The 20,732-nt window shown below is 36.9% G+C and overlaps 4 protein-coding genes across 10 annotated transcripts; 2 read left to right on the top strand and 2 right to left on the bottom strand.

The window, feature by feature from the left end:
- Nucleotides 1–119: 119 nt before the first annotated feature.
- Nucleotides 120–4,581, top strand: GCS2alpha (glucosidase 2 subunit alpha). The gene is made up of 15 exons (XM_066291885.1): nucleotides 120–262; nucleotides 660–755; nucleotides 814–1,053; nucleotides 1,109–1,285; nucleotides 1,341–1,435; nucleotides 1,485–1,590; nucleotides 1,645–1,728; nucleotides 1,794–2,043; nucleotides 2,217–2,783; nucleotides 2,839–3,016; nucleotides 3,064–3,140; nucleotides 3,343–3,744; nucleotides 3,803–4,029; nucleotides 4,085–4,185; nucleotides 4,245–4,581. The coding sequence occupies exons 1-15, from the start codon at nucleotides 252–254 to the stop codon at nucleotides 4,352–4,354; spliced, it is 2,721 nt and encodes a 906-aa protein (XP_066147982.1). The 5' UTR covers nucleotides 120–251; the 3' UTR covers nucleotides 4,355–4,581.
- A 363-nt stretch (nucleotides 4,582–4,944) lies between these two features.
- On the bottom strand, nucleotides 4,945–6,341 carry LOC136344434 (uridine diphosphate glucose pyrophosphatase NUDT14-like). The gene is made up of 2 exons (XM_066291908.1): nucleotides 5,584–6,341; nucleotides 4,945–5,439 (listed from the first exon to the last, which is right to left on the bottom strand). The coding sequence occupies exons 1-2, from the start codon at nucleotides 5,975–5,977 to the stop codon at nucleotides 5,201–5,203; spliced, it is 633 nt and encodes a 210-aa protein (XP_066148005.1). The 5' UTR covers nucleotides 5,978–6,341; the 3' UTR covers nucleotides 4,945–5,200.
- An 881-nt stretch (nucleotides 6,342–7,222) lies between these two features.
- Nucleotides 7,223–7,965, bottom strand: bc10 (BLCAP apoptosis inducing factor bc10). The gene has a single exon (XM_066291909.1). It carries the CDS (start codon nucleotides 7,694–7,696, stop codon nucleotides 7,463–7,465), a length of 234 nt encoding a protein of 77 aa, XP_066148006.1. The 5' UTR covers nucleotides 7,697–7,965; the 3' UTR covers nucleotides 7,223–7,462.
- Nucleotides 7,966–8,536: 571 nt separating this feature from the next.
- LOC136344432 (proton-coupled amino acid transporter-like protein CG1139) lies at nucleotides 8,537–20,629 on the top strand. 7 transcript variants are annotated; one of them, XM_066291899.1, is made up of 10 exons: nucleotides 8,537–8,671; nucleotides 14,309–14,462; nucleotides 14,580–14,615; nucleotides 17,609–17,686; nucleotides 17,861–18,011; nucleotides 18,068–18,189; nucleotides 18,246–18,606; nucleotides 18,664–18,842; nucleotides 18,897–19,078; nucleotides 19,299–20,629. In XM_066291899.1, the coding sequence occupies exons 2-10, from the start codon at nucleotides 14,416–14,418 to the stop codon at nucleotides 19,550–19,552; spliced, it is 1,410 nt and encodes a 469-aa protein (XP_066147996.1). In that variant the 5' UTR covers nucleotides 8,537–8,671; nucleotides 14,309–14,415; the 3' UTR covers nucleotides 19,553–20,629. The 7 variants fall into 7 exon arrangements, with proteins under 7 accessions (XP_066147996.1, XP_066147994.1, XP_066147995.1 ...); XM_066291897.1 differs by lacking the exon at nucleotides 8,537–8,671 and adding an exon at nucleotides 11,890–12,151; XM_066291898.1 differs by lacking the exon at nucleotides 8,537–8,671 and adding an exon at nucleotides 11,890–12,108.
- The last annotated feature ends 103 nt before the right edge of the window (nucleotides 20,630–20,732 follow it).

Consider the following 20,732-nt stretch of genomic DNA (forward strand, 5'->3'; position numbering starts at 1 on the left):
CATCCCTCCACACTCTTTTGGTTAAATTTAAGTATTTTCCGAAAAAAATATTTAAAACTTACTGCTGTCAGTTTTCTCAAAATATATACATTTTTTCAGAAACAGATTACTGTCATATCGCTCTGATTTGATGTACACGTCAGATTTGTAAGAAGTCAGAAAAATAAATTAAGGTTAGAATTTTTTATGAAAGGCTCTCAAAGACTGACAAAAATCTTACATTTTGGAGCACATTTATTGATGCTCTTACCATGGGTTTGAGGTAAGTTTTCTTATCCTAATTAATACCTGTCACCTTCCTGAAAATTTAGCTGTAAAGTATTTAACGCAGAAGACATTCGTTTTTACCGAAAATGCTTGAAAAGGTCTGCCGGTAGGTAAGAATGTTAGAAAAAAATTTGAATGCAAGAGTTTTTAAATATATATAGAAAAAAATCAAATCTCCAGATAATTTTAAAGCTAATTAATGTTCACTTAGGTTGTTATTCGGTTAATGTTAGTTTTTTAATATCGAAACCAAACTACCTATTAAAGCTTTCCATTTCAATAGTTCACAACACATTCAGTGCATCCTGATGTACTACTACTATTACAAAAACAAATACTTTAAATTCATAGAAATCAACACTTCCAAAACTCTTACAAACTCTCTCTTCCAGACTATCTCTGCTAGGATTGATTCTATCCCTCCTCGCAATTACATTAGCAGTTGATAGAAACAACTTCAAGTTATGCGAACAGAGCAGCTTCTGCAGGTACTTTGCTACTCGATCATTCTTGGCTACACCAAATCATCCATTGTTCTTATTCCAGACGTTTGAGGAAATATGAACAGGGACAGGGCCCCTATGAGCTCAATTTATCCACCCTCCAAGTAGGCGACAATAGTATTGAAGTCACTCTAGTCAATAGTGAAGTTCCCGCAGCTAACTTAAAATTGGTTTTGACCACTTTAGCAGGCAATATTTTCCGAGTAACTGTAGATGAAGTGAACGGGCTTTATCCGCGTTATAAACCACAGTTTGCTTTGAATGGCGAACCACAAGTTACACAGTAATGTGTTTACTTTTGTTTTTTTTTTGGAAATTTTATCAGAAGCGTTTTGTAGATTGGAGGTTTTGGAAAGAAGTCAGAATGCAGTCGCAATTAAAGCTGGTGATAATAAGGTGATCTTAAGGGCAAAGCCTTTGAAAATTGAATTTTATCAAGGGGACAATTTGGTCAGTGTTGTTAATGCTAAGGGGCTGTTTGCCTTTGAGCATTACAGAAACAAACCTGCAGAGGGGTATGATTGCTGTGATTGGTATGGTAATTGAGGGTTTATGGGAAGTTTTTTTTAGGGAAGTTGATGTGCAAATTAAGGACGATCCTGGTGCATGGGAAGAAAACTTCAAGTCCCATCATGATAGCAAGCCAAGAGGCCCAGCAGCCATAGGTAGGTGAATAGTTTGATACAAAATTTGTCAGCATAATAATTCTTTTAGGAGCCGATTTTAATTTTCCCAATGCTCAGCGCGTTTATGGCCTACCAGAACATGGGGATTCTCTGCCTTTGAAGACCACAACCAAAAGTGGCTCAGACCCCTACAGGTGAGCGTGAAAAAAAAAAGTTTTTTTTATGGGTTTCTAAAATACGTTTTTTAGATTGTATAATCTTGACGTATTTGAATATGAACTAGACTCTACCATGGCTATCTATGGGGCTGTGCCTGTTGTCTATGCTCATAGGTAAGTTAAATAATATTTTTTCAGTTTGTCGAACAACGCGTTTTCCCATCATTTTTAACCTTAAGCTCTAAACACACCGTCGGAGTCTTTTGGCACAATGCGGCAGAAACATGGGTCGACATTACCAACAGCAAGGACGGCAACGTGGTGTCCTCTTTAGTGAATTTGGTCAGCGGTTCAAGCAATGATCCCAATGTGGATGTGCGTTTTATGAGCGAAAGCGGAGCTATAGATTTTTTTGTTTTAATGGGGCCTACGCCTAAAGCTGCTGTCAAGCAGTATGCTACTTTAACTGGAGTTCATGGACTACCGCAAGTATGAGCCATCTGAACTTATTAAAGATCAGTAGAAATATACAAATTTCTGGCTGATCTGACATTACAAATTCGATATTTTATCCTCTACGTACAACATTTAGTTATTTTTTGTTTTCATTAATAACATCCCATATAAATTACAAATTTTCTTCAGCATAATCTTTCCTTTAGCTCTTCTCTTTGGCTTACCATCAAAGCAGATGGAACTACATCACCCAAGACGACGTCACTACTGTAGTGGCCAACTTTGACATTCACAACTTACCCTTGGATGCCATGTGGCTGGACATTGATTATACCGAGGGGCGCAAATACTTCACTTGGGAACCGCTAAAGTTCTCTGAACCCGAGAAAATGATGAGTAACATTACGAGCACCGGACGAAAACTTATTGTCATTATCGATCCTCATATTAAGCGCGAATCTGGGTATTTTGTCCATGAAGACCTTCTGAAGTATGATTTCTACGTGAAGAATAAGGATGGAAGTGTCTATGAGGGCTGGTGCTGGCCCGGAAGCTCGTCTTACCCGGACTTCTATAATCCGGCAACAAGGGACTATTACAAGAAGCTCTATGGGTTTGATACGTTTAAGGGGACTACTCACGATGTGTGGATTTGGAACGACATGAATGAACCTTCAGTTTTCAATGGGCCCGAAGTTACCATGCCTAAGGATGTGCTTCATTATGGAGGATGGGAGCATCGAGATATTCACAATGAATACGCAATGACTCATGTTAGTTGTCATTGTTTTTTTGTTAGTAAATTTTAAAAGTGTCTGCGTTCATCAGATTTTGTCAACACATGAAGGGCTTTTGCTAAGATCTCCGCATAGAAGGCCATTTATCCTTACCAGAGGGCATTTCGCTGGGTCTCAGAGATATTCTGCAATTTGGACTGGCGACAATGATGCTAAATGGTCTCATTTAGTTGCTAGTTTTCCCATGTGTCTATCTGAAGCTTTAGGAGGTCAGGCCCTCAATCTCTTAATTTCTCATTTAACATATTTTCATCAGGCTTTAGCTTCTGCGGGGCTGACGTGGGAGGTTTCTTTAATAACCCTGATACGGAGCTACTCCAAAGGTGGTACCAGGTATGTGTCAACGATTGTTTACTTATGTATTTCGCCACTGTTACAAATAATATGATATTCCCCTGATGCAACTGTGCCTATAGAGACTTAGGCCAACTTTTTGAATGAAAACAAGCCAGTTTTTGGGATTACCTTTTTCAATGGTTTTGTTTTTCGCAGTATAATGATTTGAATTAAAGTCTCTAATACACCCCGTATTTAGGGAGCTATTTGGTTACCCTTCTTCCGTGCCCATGCTCACATCGACACCAGGCGGCGAGAACCATTCCTCTTCCCCGACGAAGTGATTAACAGGATACGAACAACTCTAAGAGTTCGTTACGCCCATTTACCTTTGTGGTACACCTTGTTTTTTGAGCTAGAAACCTCCGGAGAACCGGTCATTCGTCCTCTCTTTTATCACTACCCGGATGATGAAAGGGTACTCGATATCGACAATACGCTGCTGGTGGGCCATTCAGTATTGGCTCGACCAGTGATGGAACCTGGGGAATCTTCAGTTGAGGTGTATTTACCTGGAGGGTCTGAAGCTATTTGGTATGACTTGGAAGACTTCCGTGCATATCGCGGTGGAAGTCACAGGATTCCTGTTAATTTAGATAGGGTAAGTAGTGTTACTTTCTTCTCATAGGATTTATTTTAAATGTAACCTCCACTTTCAGCACGTAGTATTCTACAGAGGTGGCGCTATAGTGCCCCGTAAAGATCGTCCCAGAAGGTCATCCACGGTAATGCATAGAGATCCTTTCACTCTGTACGTGGCCTTAGACGCAAAACAATCAGCCTCAGGAACTCTGTTCGTGGACGATTATGAAAGTTTCGAGTACAAGAACAACAAGAAGTACCTGTATCTTCATTTCAACTTTGAAGATAACAAACTTACCTCCAGGTATGTTAATATAAATGAAAGGAAATGTTAATGAGCAAATTCCTGTGTATTTCAGCCTTATAGACAAGACTGATTACCCTACAGAAGAATGGATTGAACGAGTAGTAATACTGGGGCAGGCGAAGGGAATCAAAGCAGCCAAGATAACTAGCAAAAGTAACGTCTTTACAAATAGTATTCGAGAGCGTTTTTTCATTTTTTTTTTGTTTGTTAAGGTTTAGGTACAGTTAAGCTGGAAACGTCGTACGATGCAGAATTGAGGTCGCTCACCATTAGAAAACCAGGAGTTTCGGTACGAGAACCCTTCACAATAGAGTTGTTTTAGTTGCCTCATTTCGGACGAACAGAAAACACCGTCTAGGAATCGGGTGTATAAAGCGGTGAATTTATTTTTGCAATTTTTTGTGATTTTTAAAGTTGTATTCTAGTTAATTCAAGCTTTGCAATATTTCGCCAGACTGTAGTCATTTATTTCATTTTGGTAAACTGTTTATGGGGTATATTTGTATTTAATTTAAAACTTGAAATAAACTTAAAATTATTACAAAATAATCGATTGTTTGAGTTTTTTTGCGTTGTTGACACGAAACGTTGAAATTCCACTAAAATGTTGCCGAATGTCGTCTACACATATAATTCAATAACTATCAAGAGCTAAATATATCCACTCGCACTTCTGTGTTCCTGATACCAAACGTTATATTTCGTATACGAATGTAGCAAAGTGATTTATCCAAAAATTCTCAGGAGCTAAATATACCTTCTCGTACTTCTGTGTTCCTGATACCAAACATTAAAATATTTCATAATAAACACCTCACCCCACACAGTTCTTCATAAATTTGATGGATTAAATGTTCATTCAAACCTCATCAGGAAATGTAATTTTGTGTAATATTGATTTAAAAAAAAACCTTTGGTTAAAAGCTTTATTATCATTATGTTGGCTAATTTATCATAATTTAATAAAAATGTACTTTCATCCCTATAACAATTTAAAAATTAAATTCTAAATTGATTTCAATCATTGGAAAATTGCGCCCATTAAATACGTATAGGTACCAATTTTCGCATTTCAAGAAATAACAAAATATAATAATAGGGCTCTCTCTGCCGCTGGGAAATAAATCACAAATACCTTGAAAGTTTAATCTAGAAAACTAGACTATTCTTATGTTTTTGGTGATTTATGCAACAGAAACCAATAAATTCCAAAAAGAAAACTTGGGGGGCTATTAACTATTGCAGTTTGTGTTACATATTTTTTTACTTCATCAAGAGTCATTTCTACAACCTCAATGAGTTCATCTTCTGTACCACCTCCTTTTGAAACGCGCATATCATCAGTAACTTCACAATAGTATGCAGTTTGTATGGAAGCTGAGGTGCCTACTCCTGACCTGTAAGATCCTAAAATATGAAAAAATATATGGCAGAGTTAGCTATATCACTCACATCAATATGTGTTATTTTGGAAAAAGAGGTATTGCCTAACTTACAGCATTTTCTATGATATTTAAGGCATCAAATATGAATGACACATTATATACGTACCGATCAGCTGCATAGCACTGACAGGCACATCATATCCACACTCTTCCAAAACCTCCTCTTTAGCAATTTCTGGCAATGTTAGGTTTTTATCAACAATTCCAGCACAGAGCTCTATAGTAATTCCATTTTCAGGAGGATACTTTGTGGTATCAATAAGGGAATCTATTTTTCGATCGTTTAGGTCAATAGTTCCCAAATATACTGCTGGTCGGAATTGTTTGACTAGTACCAGTACGTTTCGACTAACATTAAAAAGAATAACAGCAACACTGTCGTGTATGCCCAGAAGATCCCAGGTTTTTTTCTGGCCATTTTGAGTGAAGTGCATCGTGTAGGGTTTCAAATATATCGATTTGTCTAGGGACTTCATAACCACGTTTGTAACTTTGTTCATTTTTAAGATTAATTATTGAATATGGACTGTTGTGATATCGGTATTACACTTGGTACCTTATATAAATTGAAAACATCCATGCAAGGATTTAACTTAGTTTGAACTAATTTCACTATTTAGGTCTATCCGTGAATTATAAAGAAAATGTGAATTTTTATCTAACTTAAAATAAAAACAACCGACACACAATTGATTTGATCCAAACATACAAAAATCCTCTCAGCTGGTACGTGAATAATTCTCGATACTACTTATACCTTGGACTCGATATCGAGATTCAGCATCGATGCATAGTAATCGATATTTACGTGATATTGACAATTGAGCGTTGTAAATAATGTAGATATTGTTTTATTTTTAAAATAACTAAATCATGCGAATTAGATTTAATTTTTTTCTTAGATTTTCGTTGCCCCTAAAGCCCTAACCTAAAGAAAAATTAAAAAGAGGAATATATAAAACTATTAATAATTAGAATAAAATCCTGCTATTTATCACATAATAGTGGAAAGCGTTTTTTGTAATTAGCCTACCGTATGTGGCAAACTTAAGAGTGTTAAGATGAGGGAATATGGGTACAATAACGTAGCATGCTCAAACCCATACAGTTTCATTAAAACTTAAATCTTTGAATTCGTCCAAAAAAGCTATCTAAATATGTAATGATACACAGAGTATCATCAAAAAAAGGAGAAAAAGTTAAAGGGAAGAAAGCGTGATATCAGCGCAAAACAAATAGTTCACACTCCAATAAACTAGGTCACATCACAATATTACGTTTTACGCAAATATCTGTTCAAAAATGATATTGAATTACAAAGGAACATCTAAATAAAAGTTCTCACTTTCCTTAAGTTTCCATCCAGCAATTCTGAAATCTGAATCCAGATCATTCTAGACCTGCAGAGGGTGTTTGTGTCTATATCACTAAATCCATATATGTATATATAAGTGTTATCTCCAAATACATAATAATACACAGTGTACCATTAAAAAAAATTAAAATTAGATGAAAGAAAATGTTATTTTGAGTATGGAAGTAATTACTACTGGAATTTGGTGAACTTGGCTTGAGTTTTCCTTCAAACTTGGTTTGTTGATCAAGCTTATCAAGTCAAAATTGAAATCTGCTTCGACAAAAACCAAGTCTGGATTTAAACTTGCCTCATGTTCCTTGGTGCCATAGCACTTAAGAGTAATGCTTAGAAACACCTGAGCTCTGATGAAAAAAGGAATAGACACACAAACATGTTATATCTTTAAGCCTGCATAAGTTATGGTGATCACATAGAATCAAAGCTATAGTAAACAATAACTTATATATTTAAGTCTACATAACTTTAAGGCGAATATGTACAGGTCATAATAAATAATACGTAACCTGTTAACAAGCACGAATTAACAGCCATATTATGAACACTCATTCATAACAGCCACCAAAATGCATACAGTCAATTTCTCATACTGTAGATTATAATCCTGCAACTATCCCTTTTCATCTTCACAGAAGGCACCCCAAAACAGGCAATTGCCTGAACCACTATAGCAAACTAGGAATACTGTCACTAAAAACACTAGTGTGCACACAGTACAAGGCTTGCGTTCGAGGAAGAATCCAATTAGGTATAGGACCATAAACATAACATGGGTCTGTAACAGAGCTGGATTGGATGGTTTTGGCATCAGCAACACAGGTATCAGCCACTGCAAGCAGTACATAATGTCTGTCTGAGTTCTGCTGCATGCAGGGCTTTCACATGATGAGAATTATGAAAATTCTAATTTGGTAAAGGTGGATGTAGATATACCTATTTGTTGGAATAATCTCGATTTATCATGGTTTCGATGTTCTTGTTTGTTTTTAGAATACTTTTCTATTTTCATTTTTGTTGTTAAATTCTCATAATCTTATATTATGTTGACTTTAACTTGGTGTTTAATTTAAACATTTTATTTTTAATGTGACGTCTCATATCCAAATAAATTAATGAAGTTGCATTGAGTGATATTGACATTTGACATTGACAATAGTCTGTGGCTGCTGTGCCATGTTCGGTAGAGCGATCTCGGTGTGTACTGGTACTATTATGATTGGATTTTGTATTTCTTGATGGAAATTTTCAAAATTCTTTACCACAATATACTCTTGATCAAGAACAAAAGTTAAAAATATAAACATTTGTTTCATTTGAACAGGATCATTTCGGGTAATACTCAGCATTTTCGATAGTTTCAATATGTAAAAAAAGTGCCAAAAACACACATTTCGAATGATGTAAGCGGAATATTATTAAGTTTTTGGATTGCTCTAGTAATTTCACAACACCCCCGCCCTTTCCTTTCTTCTACCTCATCGTCTCTTCCACCACCGCCTTTTTTTCACTTATCCTTTTTACCTTACTGGATTTGCCTGTTGCGTCTTAGCGAATAGGTATTGATCGATCCCTGGAAAAGCTCACTGAACTGCAAGCGCAATCCAGAATGGTCTGGATATTAACAGATGGCGTACGAAGTACAAAACTATAGATTTAGGCCACATGTCAGCCAATTCGCCTCAGTCTAAAATCCAAAATGACGGTCGTAGCCGTGACGTTGCCATGCAACTCTATAACATATAACTCGTTCGGTAAACATCCACAATAATAAAATCTGGATCTTTCTCACGATTTACTTGGACCATTAGGTACGCAAATGGTAAGTGATGGACACGTAGGTGTTCCTTTGTGACATGCGTAGCCGAGAAACATAGCAGTTGCATGCTGCATAGGATAAATTGCAACTATCTAATTGGTGGGCTTTATAGTTGATGTTAGCCGAGGACATGGATGTAATAATTAGTGATCTGCACATATTGGAAGTTGACGTCAATACTGATCATCTACATGAGCTTGCTTGCAGATTTTGAATAATCGATTTGATATTCATTCAATTAACTGTCGCTTGATGGGCAATAAAATGTTAATCAATCGTTGCTTTCATCATGGGATTTGCGAGCTTCGGGTATAGGGTGTGCGAAATTATGGTTAAACGAGTTCACTTTTCACATTATCTGGAACCTCTAATAAGGTTTAAGGTTCACGTCACTAGCGCTACGCGGTGTCTCTATAAGTAGCTTTCATAGAATATATATGATAAGTAAATATTCCATCTGCCACGGACTTGGGCGACATAAATCGATCACGGAAAAATTGGAAGAAATTGAAAAATCAATAGTTCATATAAAGACGACGAGCCCAATTTAACTAAAACATTAGCAACATGGCGGACTTCCGGTTAGACCGAAAGCGAGTGGCGGCTCTCGCACTTTAAATGAAGCACACTCTGTATATTTTTCCGTTTTTGTGTTGTTTTAAATTTCTAAGCATATATTTATTTTTTCTAATTCTAATTTTCAATGGGTTTACAACTTTTTACGATCGTTCTTGTGTTTTCAAGGGCCGCAGCTATCAAACGCTAGCTATTTTATAAATAAAATTATGCATATATTACACTATCCCGTAAGCAAAAATTTCATTTGATTTGATGATTATTACGATCATAGTAATTATGACACAGTGAGTGTACCGGCACCGTTCAAAACTAGCCCATCGTAGCATTTTTTCAATTTAAATGCCGTACGTTTCTAAAACCGATTTGAATGCATGCTCACGTTCATACATAAAAATGATTTTATCCTCATTTATTTCAATTTGGCTTAATAAATTGGACTAGATCTCCAATTGTTTAGGCAGAATTGGTATGCTAATGCTATGGGTCAATTACCATATTATGTATTACGATACAAATCCTGTTGTCACGAAATGCATTACATTAATTTATTCATAGATTAGCAGAAAGACCATTTGGTTTTAATTTTAGCGATCACCTCTATATATAGAACAGAAACCAGCAGCAAAAATTAACAAAGCACAAAGAAGGCTTAAGAACTTTTTGAAAAACAGAAAAAAATATGAAATATTCCGAACTAATTTGAAGATCATCGAGATGAATAAACTTAAAAATTTTCGTTTGCACCGACGTAAAATTCGGTCTTTTCTAGATATTACAGCTCGGGTGCTAATCGTGTTATTACCGATAATTTCTTAGAAATTTGCACCATTACAATGAAATGTTGCACAAGTGCATGGGGGCATATTTTAACGGCAAAAATTGTATCGAATGGGAGTGTCTCTTCTTTCTGTCAAACGATGGACTCAGGCTCCGAATGAGGATGAATCGTCAGGCCGACGTTATCTTTGGGCTCCGACCCCATCGCACCACCTCCAAAGTCTAGGTGATACACCATAAAAATTGAATAATTAATTGTTAACTGATTGGCTGCAGAACTCCGGAAATTATGTCGTTCATTCACAAGGCTTTATGTACGTGCCCTCGATTAAACCGAGATAGAGGTGCCCCGTTTTAACGAGCATCCATAACAACAACTAATCATAAACGTTTCCAGTCAATTTCATACATTCAGTATAATGCAAACGTAACGCAAATGGTAACCTTTTTATTTTTGTTCATATTTGTCTCGTTGTGTAACCGATTTGATATTGAAGAAACTAAGGAGGGCAACCATATAACACATATCAAATTTAATCAGGAAATGTGCTTATTCATTTGTAATTTAAATGACTTCTCTTCCTGTGTTCGTCTTTAACTTTTGGTCGAATCATTCAGAAAACGTTCTCATGTCTAAACTCAAAAGGTGGAAATTCAAATAGAAAAAAGTTATCTGGTATTGCCCCCAGTTTATTTTTTGTAACCTTATTGGCAGCAATCACTGCAAAGTCAAAGTCTAAAGCCCATCCTAAGATCGAAAACAAATTTCGTGAAAAAAAATTTAAAGTTCATATGTTTTCATTACAAATTGTAATCTAAGTGAGATATTTTTCGTTCTTTATTTATCAATAAATTGGAAAGTTCGATTCAAAGGTAATAAATCACATTGGCTTGACCCCTAAGAGAGCGCTGGATATTAAAATTGGCATTAGTTCCAATGATTAGACGTGAAATATGTATGAATCAGGTTAAGTACCTCCTTCTACTTAAAGCGTTTAGAATTAAGTGCCAAGTGGTCACAATGGGAATGCTAGTCCAGAAAATTTTATATGACCTCGGTGACGATGTTTAGAAACAAATTATCAGATGCACATTATGTAAAGTGCATCTGGTGCCAAATCATGAGGTTAAAATAACTCATTGGGAGTTTAAACCAATACCATGATAGCTCGGTTTTAAGATATGTATTAAGAGTTGTGAAAGTTTCACCATTCCTATATTGTTCAGAAATTATTAAGTAAAAATGCTGCAAGCTTCCAGACCGCCTCGTTTCCAATTCGTTCTGGAATATCCTTTGCTCGCTCGGGAAGCTACCATTTTCCGGACTTGTAGTGCAAATAACTATAAGACGGATTTTAGGACGAGCCGTAGGCGAAACTTGGCGATCTGCCTTTCATGTAGAAATACTGAACAGAAAGTGCTTACTTTCTATTCAAGTAACCTTAAATGCTGTCTATATAATTAACACCCTATATATGCCCTCTGACCCTGTGGTATAAGGCAAACAAAGGAATTCTAAACGTATTCTTTGTTTACACCCTGATGGGGGCTGCTCCCGAGAATTTTCAAGGCTCAAAGGACGCAAAATGGCCCTACCCTTATACAGAACGGATGTATGCCGCTTGCATGGTATGAACAAGCACTCAGTTATATTGAATTCCCGGTCGACTTCAAACCAACAAAAACCGTAAGATTCTGATCATTTTGATGACGATGCTGCACGTAGACACAGAAGAACTGGTAAATTAAGGTGAGTTTTTGAGCCTCATCATCCGTCCGTAAAGTTCCAGCTTAACTGTCTCGTTTTACCTTTTGTTCCCCCAAATGATTACACTGCAATTAATAATATCGAGTTGGGTCCGAAGTCGGTTGACAGCCCAGACCCAGACGAGACCAGACCAACAAACGTGCTTCAACTTCCTCTCCGCGAGTTGCTGACGAAAATATCGCGAGATTCCCTGTGAACAGTATCACTTTATTTGTAATCGCTCCAGCCTGGACTGGCAAGATATAGTGGGTGCATCATTTAGCCGATCTATTATTGGATCTATTTCCATTAGTGTTAATCTGTTGTGGTGAATAAGGTGGGTCTTTCAGAGGGACTGGAATGAAAGGAATTGCCTAATTGTAAGTCAACCGCAATCGGAGCGCGTTATAGGAACAGAGAGAATTAATTTATGTGGTATGTCTCTACCAATCTTTAGCTGTTACAAATCACCGATGATAAACTGATAAGCAGTTCAATTTCGTAAATTGCCACCAATAAAAAAAAAATTCACTAAGTAGTTACTAAAAAGGATGTCATCTGATCAAAAATAATATTTCATTTTACCCAGGGATATTATCTTTTATTAAAATTGAGAATGAGCCGGGGCCGTTGGAACGGTAGAATGGCACACGCCATTCTCAGTTGAAATTACTTGAGAATAACGTGCACCCTTTACCTTAGTAGAGGGTGCACGGATGAAAGCTCTTAATAGGATCGAGTCGCAGAACCATCCGACATTTTAGCGAAGGGTGAATGTTAAAACTAATTGAGAGTTAGTCAGAAGTGAGAATGGCATTAACGCTTCACGAAGGGCTCAAAGGGAAGCTCGGTCACCGTCTTCAGGACTTAGAAAAATTGTTGCAAACATGAAATTTGACAGCATTAAAGTACATCGAGAATCAGTATGTAAAATAGGCGAGAAGCTGAAAATTCTTCGTCGAATCTTAACGTTAAAAAAACTAGCATTCCTCCGTCACTGAGACAGGAAATGTGTTAATGACAAGGTAGTCTCAGAACTGTCAAATCAAATCGAATTCTAAAAGTATGATTTTTACCCTTTCTCAGTAGAGCGTAATCTCGCACGAACACTCACTACTTTTCTATGAAATGAACTTTCAGCTCCATTCGACATTTTCAAATTTTCCCCACATTTTCACTCGATTTTTCATATTTCCGAAGGAGAAACGCTGCGAGAGCGCTTAAAGACGCCATTAAAACCGACAACTGGAGCGACATTGTTTTGTTTCCAATGCCTTCTGGCGAAAAGTGTCGATTCCGCATGATGAATTTTGGTAAAATCACGTGTGGATTCATCTGCATCAATAATGACCAAATATCAATCATTTTGCTCAAATCAACCTTCCGGAACGATGACCTGAGGCGATGATTTCAATAGCTGCTCATCTTACACGGGGCGCACTGGGGCAACGCGAACAGAAAATACAACTCATGAAGGCAATTTTACGAGTGACCCAAATTTCAAGTTTTTGTGTGAAACGGCAGGGTTTACCGACTTTCTGTTGTCACCCAGTATAGTTTTGAAAGGCATTTTGATCGAATCGATGCGTCGAACTAATTAATCGACTATGAGCTAGCTGCTCATAACCTCTGAAAAATTTTTGAAGCACTTTACGCTGATAATTTCAACTCTTCTCAAGTGCACGAGGACACGGCATGGCTTAAGTATGTACCGAAATTCAATGATTATATTCTTTATTTTCTATTCAAATTGGGTCGTTATAAACTAAACTTCTACTTGGCAACCCATAATTCCCATTAAACTGTTGACAATGAAAAGAAACAAATATAAAATTTGTTCAACCGGGCCATCGAAACTTACAAAAAATTTGTCAATAATCGTTACGGTTACGAAGCATAAAGATAACAACTATTTTGGATTCTATTTTTGGGTCAAACTTCAAAAAATCTCGGCTAAATAAGATTAATCCTCCAAATGACAGCAGCAACGATTAAGAGGTATTCCGCGGATCCCTCACCTTCTTCCGGAACCAGGCTTGACATCATAGTTAATAAATTTTTAATGATTTTTTTTAAATAAATTAAATTCATTTGTTAGCCTTACACACTCTCCTTGTGGGATACATTCTTAACGATATTTATAAATTCTCTATATCAACACCCAGAATATCTATTTTAAATTATATACCTGGTGATTCAAAGGGAGGAGTGCTCAATGCTGCTTGGAACACCCACTACTTTGCTCCGAAAGTATTAAACAATAATATTCATTTTGTTTACTGTTATTTATTGAAGTCTGCGCGTACCACGATTCAACACAGTTTGTCACGTCTCTAAAATGAATGACGGGTTGGTGAGCACACTAATAATAACTCGTTTTATTTCTACTGTTGGGAGAGTAATGTTGAAATTCAAATCTTAGGTTTAAGCACCTGTCTACAAGTGCGTAAGAAATTGAATTCAAGCATTCGGATTAAAAATCCTATTTAAAAGTGGAAAAGTTTACTATTGCAACATGCATGTGTGCTTTGTTCCAGATATAACATAACAAGGATATGAAAATAGTTTCCACGATGCCAGAAGACGTTTGATACAACAACGGTGATTAAACCTCTAGCATCAGAAACTTCGGCGGCTGGTCAAAATGGCGCAAGAGACGTTGAAGTTGGAGCCTATAGGAACTAATAATAAGTAAGTTATTTTCTGATTTAACCTGAGAACAACTGCACTATCAGCAAATCAGATAAAAGAGGATTAAGCAGATGTTCCTAAAAAAATCTTTGTTAAATGTCGATAAATAATTTTCAGAGATCCTACAGAGGCATCTGTATTGTTGGACAAAGGGTAATGAAATTTTAATATTTATGGTGGTGGAAGTATGAATAGCGGGAAAATGGCTTTAGAATTTTCAAAAACGGAATAGTAAGCTATCTCGAATCATTGTCCTGCAATGGTCAAATGGGGATTTCTATTCGTTCTGTCAACCAACTAAGATACCTGATTTATTTTGATTTTTTGCGTTTTTTCGCGTCCTTCACACCGTTTTCCAGTTATTTGCAAAAGTATCTAAAAATACACGTAATGTTCCTGTAAGAAGTCCATTATGCTTCGTGTAGTGCCACTTGCATTTCCAGTTACGCAATAAATGATGTTAGAAATAGCAGTAATAATGAGATAAGCTAGAGAAACCCACTGTTTCTACCATTATTTGTTATGTACCGAGTAACATGTCACAAGCTTTCAGCAGACACTATTAGGTACTATTATGTTTGACGGGTAGATTTGACGCCAGATTCACCCCAGCTTGTCAGTTTACTCCATTACGCTTTAAATATATGAATAAAAAAAGCTTTGATTTTATCCTTCAACTCTAGTTTTACAGATGCTTCCTTGTTTTTTGTCGATTAAGCATCTCGGACTTGGTTACTCGTTGATAGAAATTCGCGCGTTTGTGCTTGTTCATTAGTCAAAACGGTACAAGAAAGTGCTGCTGTGCGAGGCGTTACTCTCAAAAAATAACAGAAATAATTGAAAACGTTAATATCAAAATAAAGATAATAAAGTTTCATTAGAAATTGATATTTGGTATTGCGCTGCCCCGGAAGGCGTCGGCCGGTGACTTTTTGCCGCGTTGCAGCAGAAACTTTTCCTTAAATTCAAGTTGAACTTCGTCAAGGTTTACCGTTTAGCGGTCGGGCAAATTCGGAGATCCGACCGTGAACGACACGGTAATTCCGGTATTGTCAAACCGAATCAAATTTTAAAATCGTGATTTTTACCTGTTTTCGGCGGGGTATGAACCCGTATGAACACTCACTAGGTTTCCATGAAATTAACTTTCACCTTCGCACAAACTTTTCCACTTTTCGTCCACATTTTCCCTCGAAATGTAACATTTTTCGCGACAACCACAGGAGGAGACTCGAAGACGTCATTAATACTGACAAGCGAAACGTTATTGTTTTGTTTCTAAAACCTTCTTGGGAGAAAGCCTCGCTCCCGTGTGACGAATTTTTATGCAACCACGCGCCGATTTATTTGTACCGAGAGTGTTAATCACTAATCATCAATATTCACATTTCATACTGTTTAGTGGCTTTGTGGGTCCACCAAACATCTATAACTCAAATAAAAAATTTAATATGAATGTGTCGTATTCAGAAAGTCCCTTATGGGCAATTTGAAGCGGGTAGGCGAATCCAGCAAAACATCGGAGAACGCTACTTTTTCTCCCGCAAATTGTTTGATGGTCCACGCGTTGGTCATCAAATTTTAAAACTTCAAAAATTTACAAAATATTAAAAATCTAAGATAGAAAAGTTCGTAGGGCTCGCCTAAGCTGACCTTGAAGTTTTAAGTAACCCTGTAGTATGAGAAAAGCGCTCTATTATGAAAACCTTCGAAGTTACTTTCGGCTTGGTTCGGAAACTACGGAGGAAAACTAAAAATACTGTGTTTTACGTTTTACAATTTTTCTGGAAGCAATTTTTAATCCAGGCCTGAGCTCCCTAAACCTGCCTTATATAGGGTGTAACATATTATTATGGAGATGTTTTTTTGGGATAGTGCTTTACAAAATTATAAAAAAAAACGCTAATAGACCAAGGTCAAAAGCACAGCGTTTTCGATATAGAGGGTGGCAAAGATTCATATTTTTTCTCATATTTTGTGTTTTTCTCACATATCCCATGAGTTAAATTTTTGGAATTTCGTGTACCTATTTTCTTCAAGACTCTCTGTAACAAAATGTCGAAATCGTCGGTAGCCATGTACAGAGTGTTACCTCTTTTTGGGTTATATACAATTTTATGCTTTGCATTTTTTGGGACACCCTGTATGAATCCTGATATCGGTTTAAAATTTTTTCTTCAATTCTTTAGATCTTTGGTTTCTTCCACTATTTGCGCATATTTCGCCGCTTTCATGGAATTTGTAAGAATATCTATCGAGGCAAATATAAGCATGTAAAGAAAGTAAGAAAAAAAATTGTTAATTTTTAATAATGAATCAGATTTCTGAAAATAGAAATAAGTCGAAATCAAGACGTAATTATAAAGTGTTGAATATGTCCTAAAAAAGTTGTAAAATTTTATCACCGTGTATATCGAAAGTAGTGCGTTTCTGACCATGGGTTTATTAGCATTTTTTTATTATTTTACCGAGTACTATCGGTTCCTCAAATATCGCCATGATGATATGTAACTCCCTAAACGACTCTGTATCATGGAACCGAGACAAAAATACACGTAGAATCAATTTGGGGCACACTGTGTAGACACTAAAAGGCAAAATCAAATTTAACGATTTTTTAGTGTATTAATAAACATTCTTTTGGAATGTTGTTTACGCAGGCATTTTAGTGATCAATTATTGTGAGTGCATAGAAGTATACTTAGTTCGAGTTCACAAGACAGGCACCAATGGAACCACTTATTATTCACAATAATTATTTGATAAAACAAAGGAAATGCTGGTAAGCTGTTAAAAACACGTTACTACTGCATTTTTGATATTTTCGGTATGTTTTTTGAGCTGACGGCTGTTGAGTAATAATTGCTATTCCTAATCAACATATCACGCATTACTGCCTACAACGATCGATTGATAATAATGTAATTATGTCTGTATATTGATAAAAGATTACATTTAACAGCTATAATGTGATGAAAATATTGACATTGCATTCAAATATGTGTAGGCGTGTTATGGACTCCGAAATGTTACATAAAGGATGTTATCCGCTTCGCACCATAGTCTTTTTGAAATGCTTTTTCTTGTCAAACCCCTGATAAGCAGAAAATGCTGCGATAATTCATGGAAATTTAACATTTTTGTAGGGATCCGAACAAAACCGAAAAGGGCGTAGTTGATGACTATGACCCTCATCTGCACAGAGAAGTGGAAAGCCCAACCACGTAAGTATATCACTTTGTTCCTTTCACAATTCCCCATAAATATTAATCTAATGGGAAAAAATGTGGCTAGCGTACTGACCAACATATTAGAAGTTGGAAAATGCACTAAATTTGGCAAAATTTAAGCCTTTTTCGAATATCTCCGAAAATGGTGGTTGATTTCGTAAATTTCAGAAATGCCGAAACCCTCATCCATTTACTTAAAGGCTGCTTAGGAACCGGTATACTGGCAATGCCGGAAGCTTTCAAGCTTTCTGGCATGATAAATGGAATTATCTCCACCTTCCTCATAGGCGTTCTCTGTACATATTGCCTTCACGTTTTAGTAAGTTTTACTCAATCAATTTAAAAATAGAGTGCGCAACTACCTCTTTCTCGTAGGTTAAAGCCCAATATATAATGTGCAAGAAACTTAGAGTAGCCTTATTAACATATCCGGACTCCATGAAAATCGCCTGCGAGATGGGTCCACCGTGCCTTAGAGGATTTGCTCCATACGCCCCGTATGCATGTGTGTTTGCTTATATCCCGCAGAAAACAGCTAAAAGTCTCATTCCAGAGGCTTAACGAATTTCTTCCTTATATTCTACCAAATGGGCATCTGCTGCGTCTACGTGGTGTTCGTGGGCAAAAACTTGAAATACGTAGGGGATGTTTACACATCACAACCTCTGAGCCTGATCATCTACATGCTGATTGTCTTTATACCCTTTGTCCTGATCATCTGCATTAAGAACCTGAAGCTATTGGCACCTTTCTCTATTCTAGCCAACATAATCACGCTGGTTACCTTCGGAGTGGTGTGTTACTACATTTTCCAGAATCTGGAGAGTTTCAGCGATCGACCTTCCGTTGGTTACCTTGTGGACTACCCTCTGTACTTCGGCACCACCCTGTTCTCCCTTCAAGCAGTAGGAGTGGTAAGTTCCTATATTTCCTAGTCATGAATTGCCTACTTCAGTTAATTAATCTTGAAGGTTATAGCCCTGGAAAACAACATGGCAACCCCTAAGAACTTCAGGCAACCATTCGGTGTGCTCAATGTCGGTATGATCCTTGTTACTCTGATCTACGTGGGCATGGGCATGATGGGTTACTGGCGCTACGGAGAGAAGATCGAGTCTAGTATTACCATCAATTTCCCCATCAAAGAAATGTACGTGTTTCGGCCAATAATGACAGCATTAATGTCAGGTTTCCACGGTTGCAGATTGGCTCAAGTCATCATCATATCCTATTCGATAGCTATTTACATTTCATATGGGCTGCAAGGCTATGTTCCCGTCCAGATCATGTGGTCAAATTACTTTGCGAAGCGAATGGAAAATGTCAATGAAAAGAAGAAGGCTTTCTATGAGTACCTGCTCAGGATCGTTTGTGTTATTATCACATGTAAGTATGTTAGCTGTATTCTGGATGAAGAGTTCTCAATCTCGTGCATTTCCATGCGCCTATGAGTGTATTAAGGAAGTGGTGTTTGCCAACAGAGCTGCCATCTGTCGGGCAGATACTTTAGATAGAGATTCTTTCGGACCAGACTACCAAGCACAACTGGCACCAACACTAAACTTAAATTTGATTGAAACAAAAACTCACAAATATTTCATTTCAGTTGTCCTGGCTATGACTGTGCCCCTCCTTGGCCTCTTTATCTCCCTAGTGGGTTCGTTCTGCCTTTCAGCCCTGGGAATCGCCTTCCCAGCCATAATCGAAATGTGTGCCAACTGGCCGGAGAACTCCAACCCTCGCACCCTACTCTTCTGGAAAGACATTCTTCTTATCGTCGTGGGGGTGATCGGCTTGTCAGCGGGTAGCTACAGCGCTATTTACGCGATAGCGCAAAAACTAGCTACCGGAGATTTCTAAAAAAGACGATATTAGTTAGGTTTTAAGACGTTTTGATAAGATTTGGTGTGGCACGATCTGCTCAAAAACGGTAAAGCTGAAGTGAAAGTTGCTGGAAGAAATTAATGCTAGTAGAAATCGAGATTTGAGTGGAAGGAAGAGTATTAGTAGTAATTAAACATCACAAAGAGTAACAAGTCGAGTAATGGCTAATGCCTAGTTCCTGAAGAAACATACCTTGAAAGGCATTCTTCAATTCATTTGGAGGAAAAATACTCATTTGCTGCATGATTTAATATTAGTAGAATCGGGTTTTATTTAGATTTAAGTTTAGTACAGGTTAGTTTTTAATGCACCTAATATTGTTTTTATCGTTTATAGTAATTTTAGTTCCTCTCTGTACCCCGGATAGCTCCATGCTTTCTAGTTTTTAGGATTAGATACCAGAAAAATTTAAACACACCATATTTTTCTAGACCAAAAAGTAGTCAAGTAGGACGTTATTTTAAATCTTAACCTGTGCACTTAAGAGCGGAATACTTCCAATTAAAGAGTACCTACTAAAGTAGTTTAAATATTTCGAGTTCCATATTATAGTATAAACAGTCTAAAATTCACGTAATTTAAGTATAAGCTGTGATTTCGCTGTTATGGCTTCAAATTTATTCATAGATATACAGTTCAAATCAATTCTTAAACATACCAACTTACAGGGGCAACGTTTTTATTTATTTATACAGAGTGTAACATATCATCAGAGAGATATCTCAGGGAGCGATAGTAAAAAATGCTAACAGACCCACGGGCAAAAACGCACCATTTTCGACATATAGGGTGGCGAAATTTCATATCTTTGTAGGCATTCGTGAGAAAAACGGAAAATATGAGGAAAAATGTGAAACTTTGCCATCCTGCATATGGAAAATGGCGCCTTGTTGCCCATAAGTCCATTAACATTTTTTTATTATTTTGTAGGGTACTATCGCTTTCTGAAATATCTCCGTGGTGGTATGGTACACCTTGTAGATCTGTCCGAGATGACTTTTAATTTAAATATTGTTGAGGTATAAAAATTAAATAAAGAGCTTTACAAGTGAATGAATGTCCATCAGTTTTAATTTCTATGAAAATATCCTTACCAGGAATTATTTCCCCCAAGAGAATCGGTCCATTCAACTGAGAGCGAGACAGCTTTGGGCCC

Source organism: Euwallacea fornicatus, chromosome 17 (genome assembly GCF_040115645.1).
Source record: "Euwallacea fornicatus isolate EFF26 chromosome 17, ASM4011564v1, whole genome shotgun sequence".
Lineage (NCBI taxonomy): Eukaryota > Metazoa > Arthropoda > Insecta > Coleoptera > Curculionidae > Euwallacea > Euwallacea fornicatus.

Bases quoted from the DNA above. Each gene is read 5' to 3' on its own strand.
- GCS2alpha (XM_066291885.1), top strand. The intron at 1,591-1,644 runs GTGAGCGTGAAA...TACGTTTTTTAG, and splicing joins AGTGGCTCAGACCCCTACAG to ATTGTATAATCTTGACGTAT. The intron at 1,729-1,793 runs GTAAGTTAAATA...TTTAACCTTAAG, and splicing joins CCTGTTGTCTATGCTCATAG to CTCTAAACACACCGTCGGAG.
- LOC136344434 (XM_066291908.1), bottom strand. From the start codon at position 5,977: ATGAACAAAGTTACAAACGTGGTTATGAAGTCCCTAGACAAATCGATA. The intron at 5,440-5,583 runs GTACGTATATAA...TTCATATTTTAG, and splicing joins CAGTGCTATGCAGCTGATCG to GATCTTACAGGTCAGGAGTA.
- bc10 (XM_066291909.1), bottom strand. From the start codon at position 7,696: ATGTACTGCTTGCAGTGGCTGATACCTGTGTTGCTGATGCCAAAACCA.
- LOC136344432 (XM_066291899.1), top strand. From the start codon at position 14,416: ATGGCGCAAGAGACGTTGAAGTTGGAGCCTATAGGAACTAATAATAA. The intron at 14,463-14,579 runs GTAAGTTATTTT...AATAATTTTCAG, and splicing joins CCTATAGGAACTAATAATAA to AGATCCTACAGAGGCATCTG. The intron at 18,607-18,663 runs GTAAGTTCCTAT...TTAATCTTGAAG, and splicing joins CCCTTCAAGCAGTAGGAGTG to GTTATAGCCCTGGAAAACAA.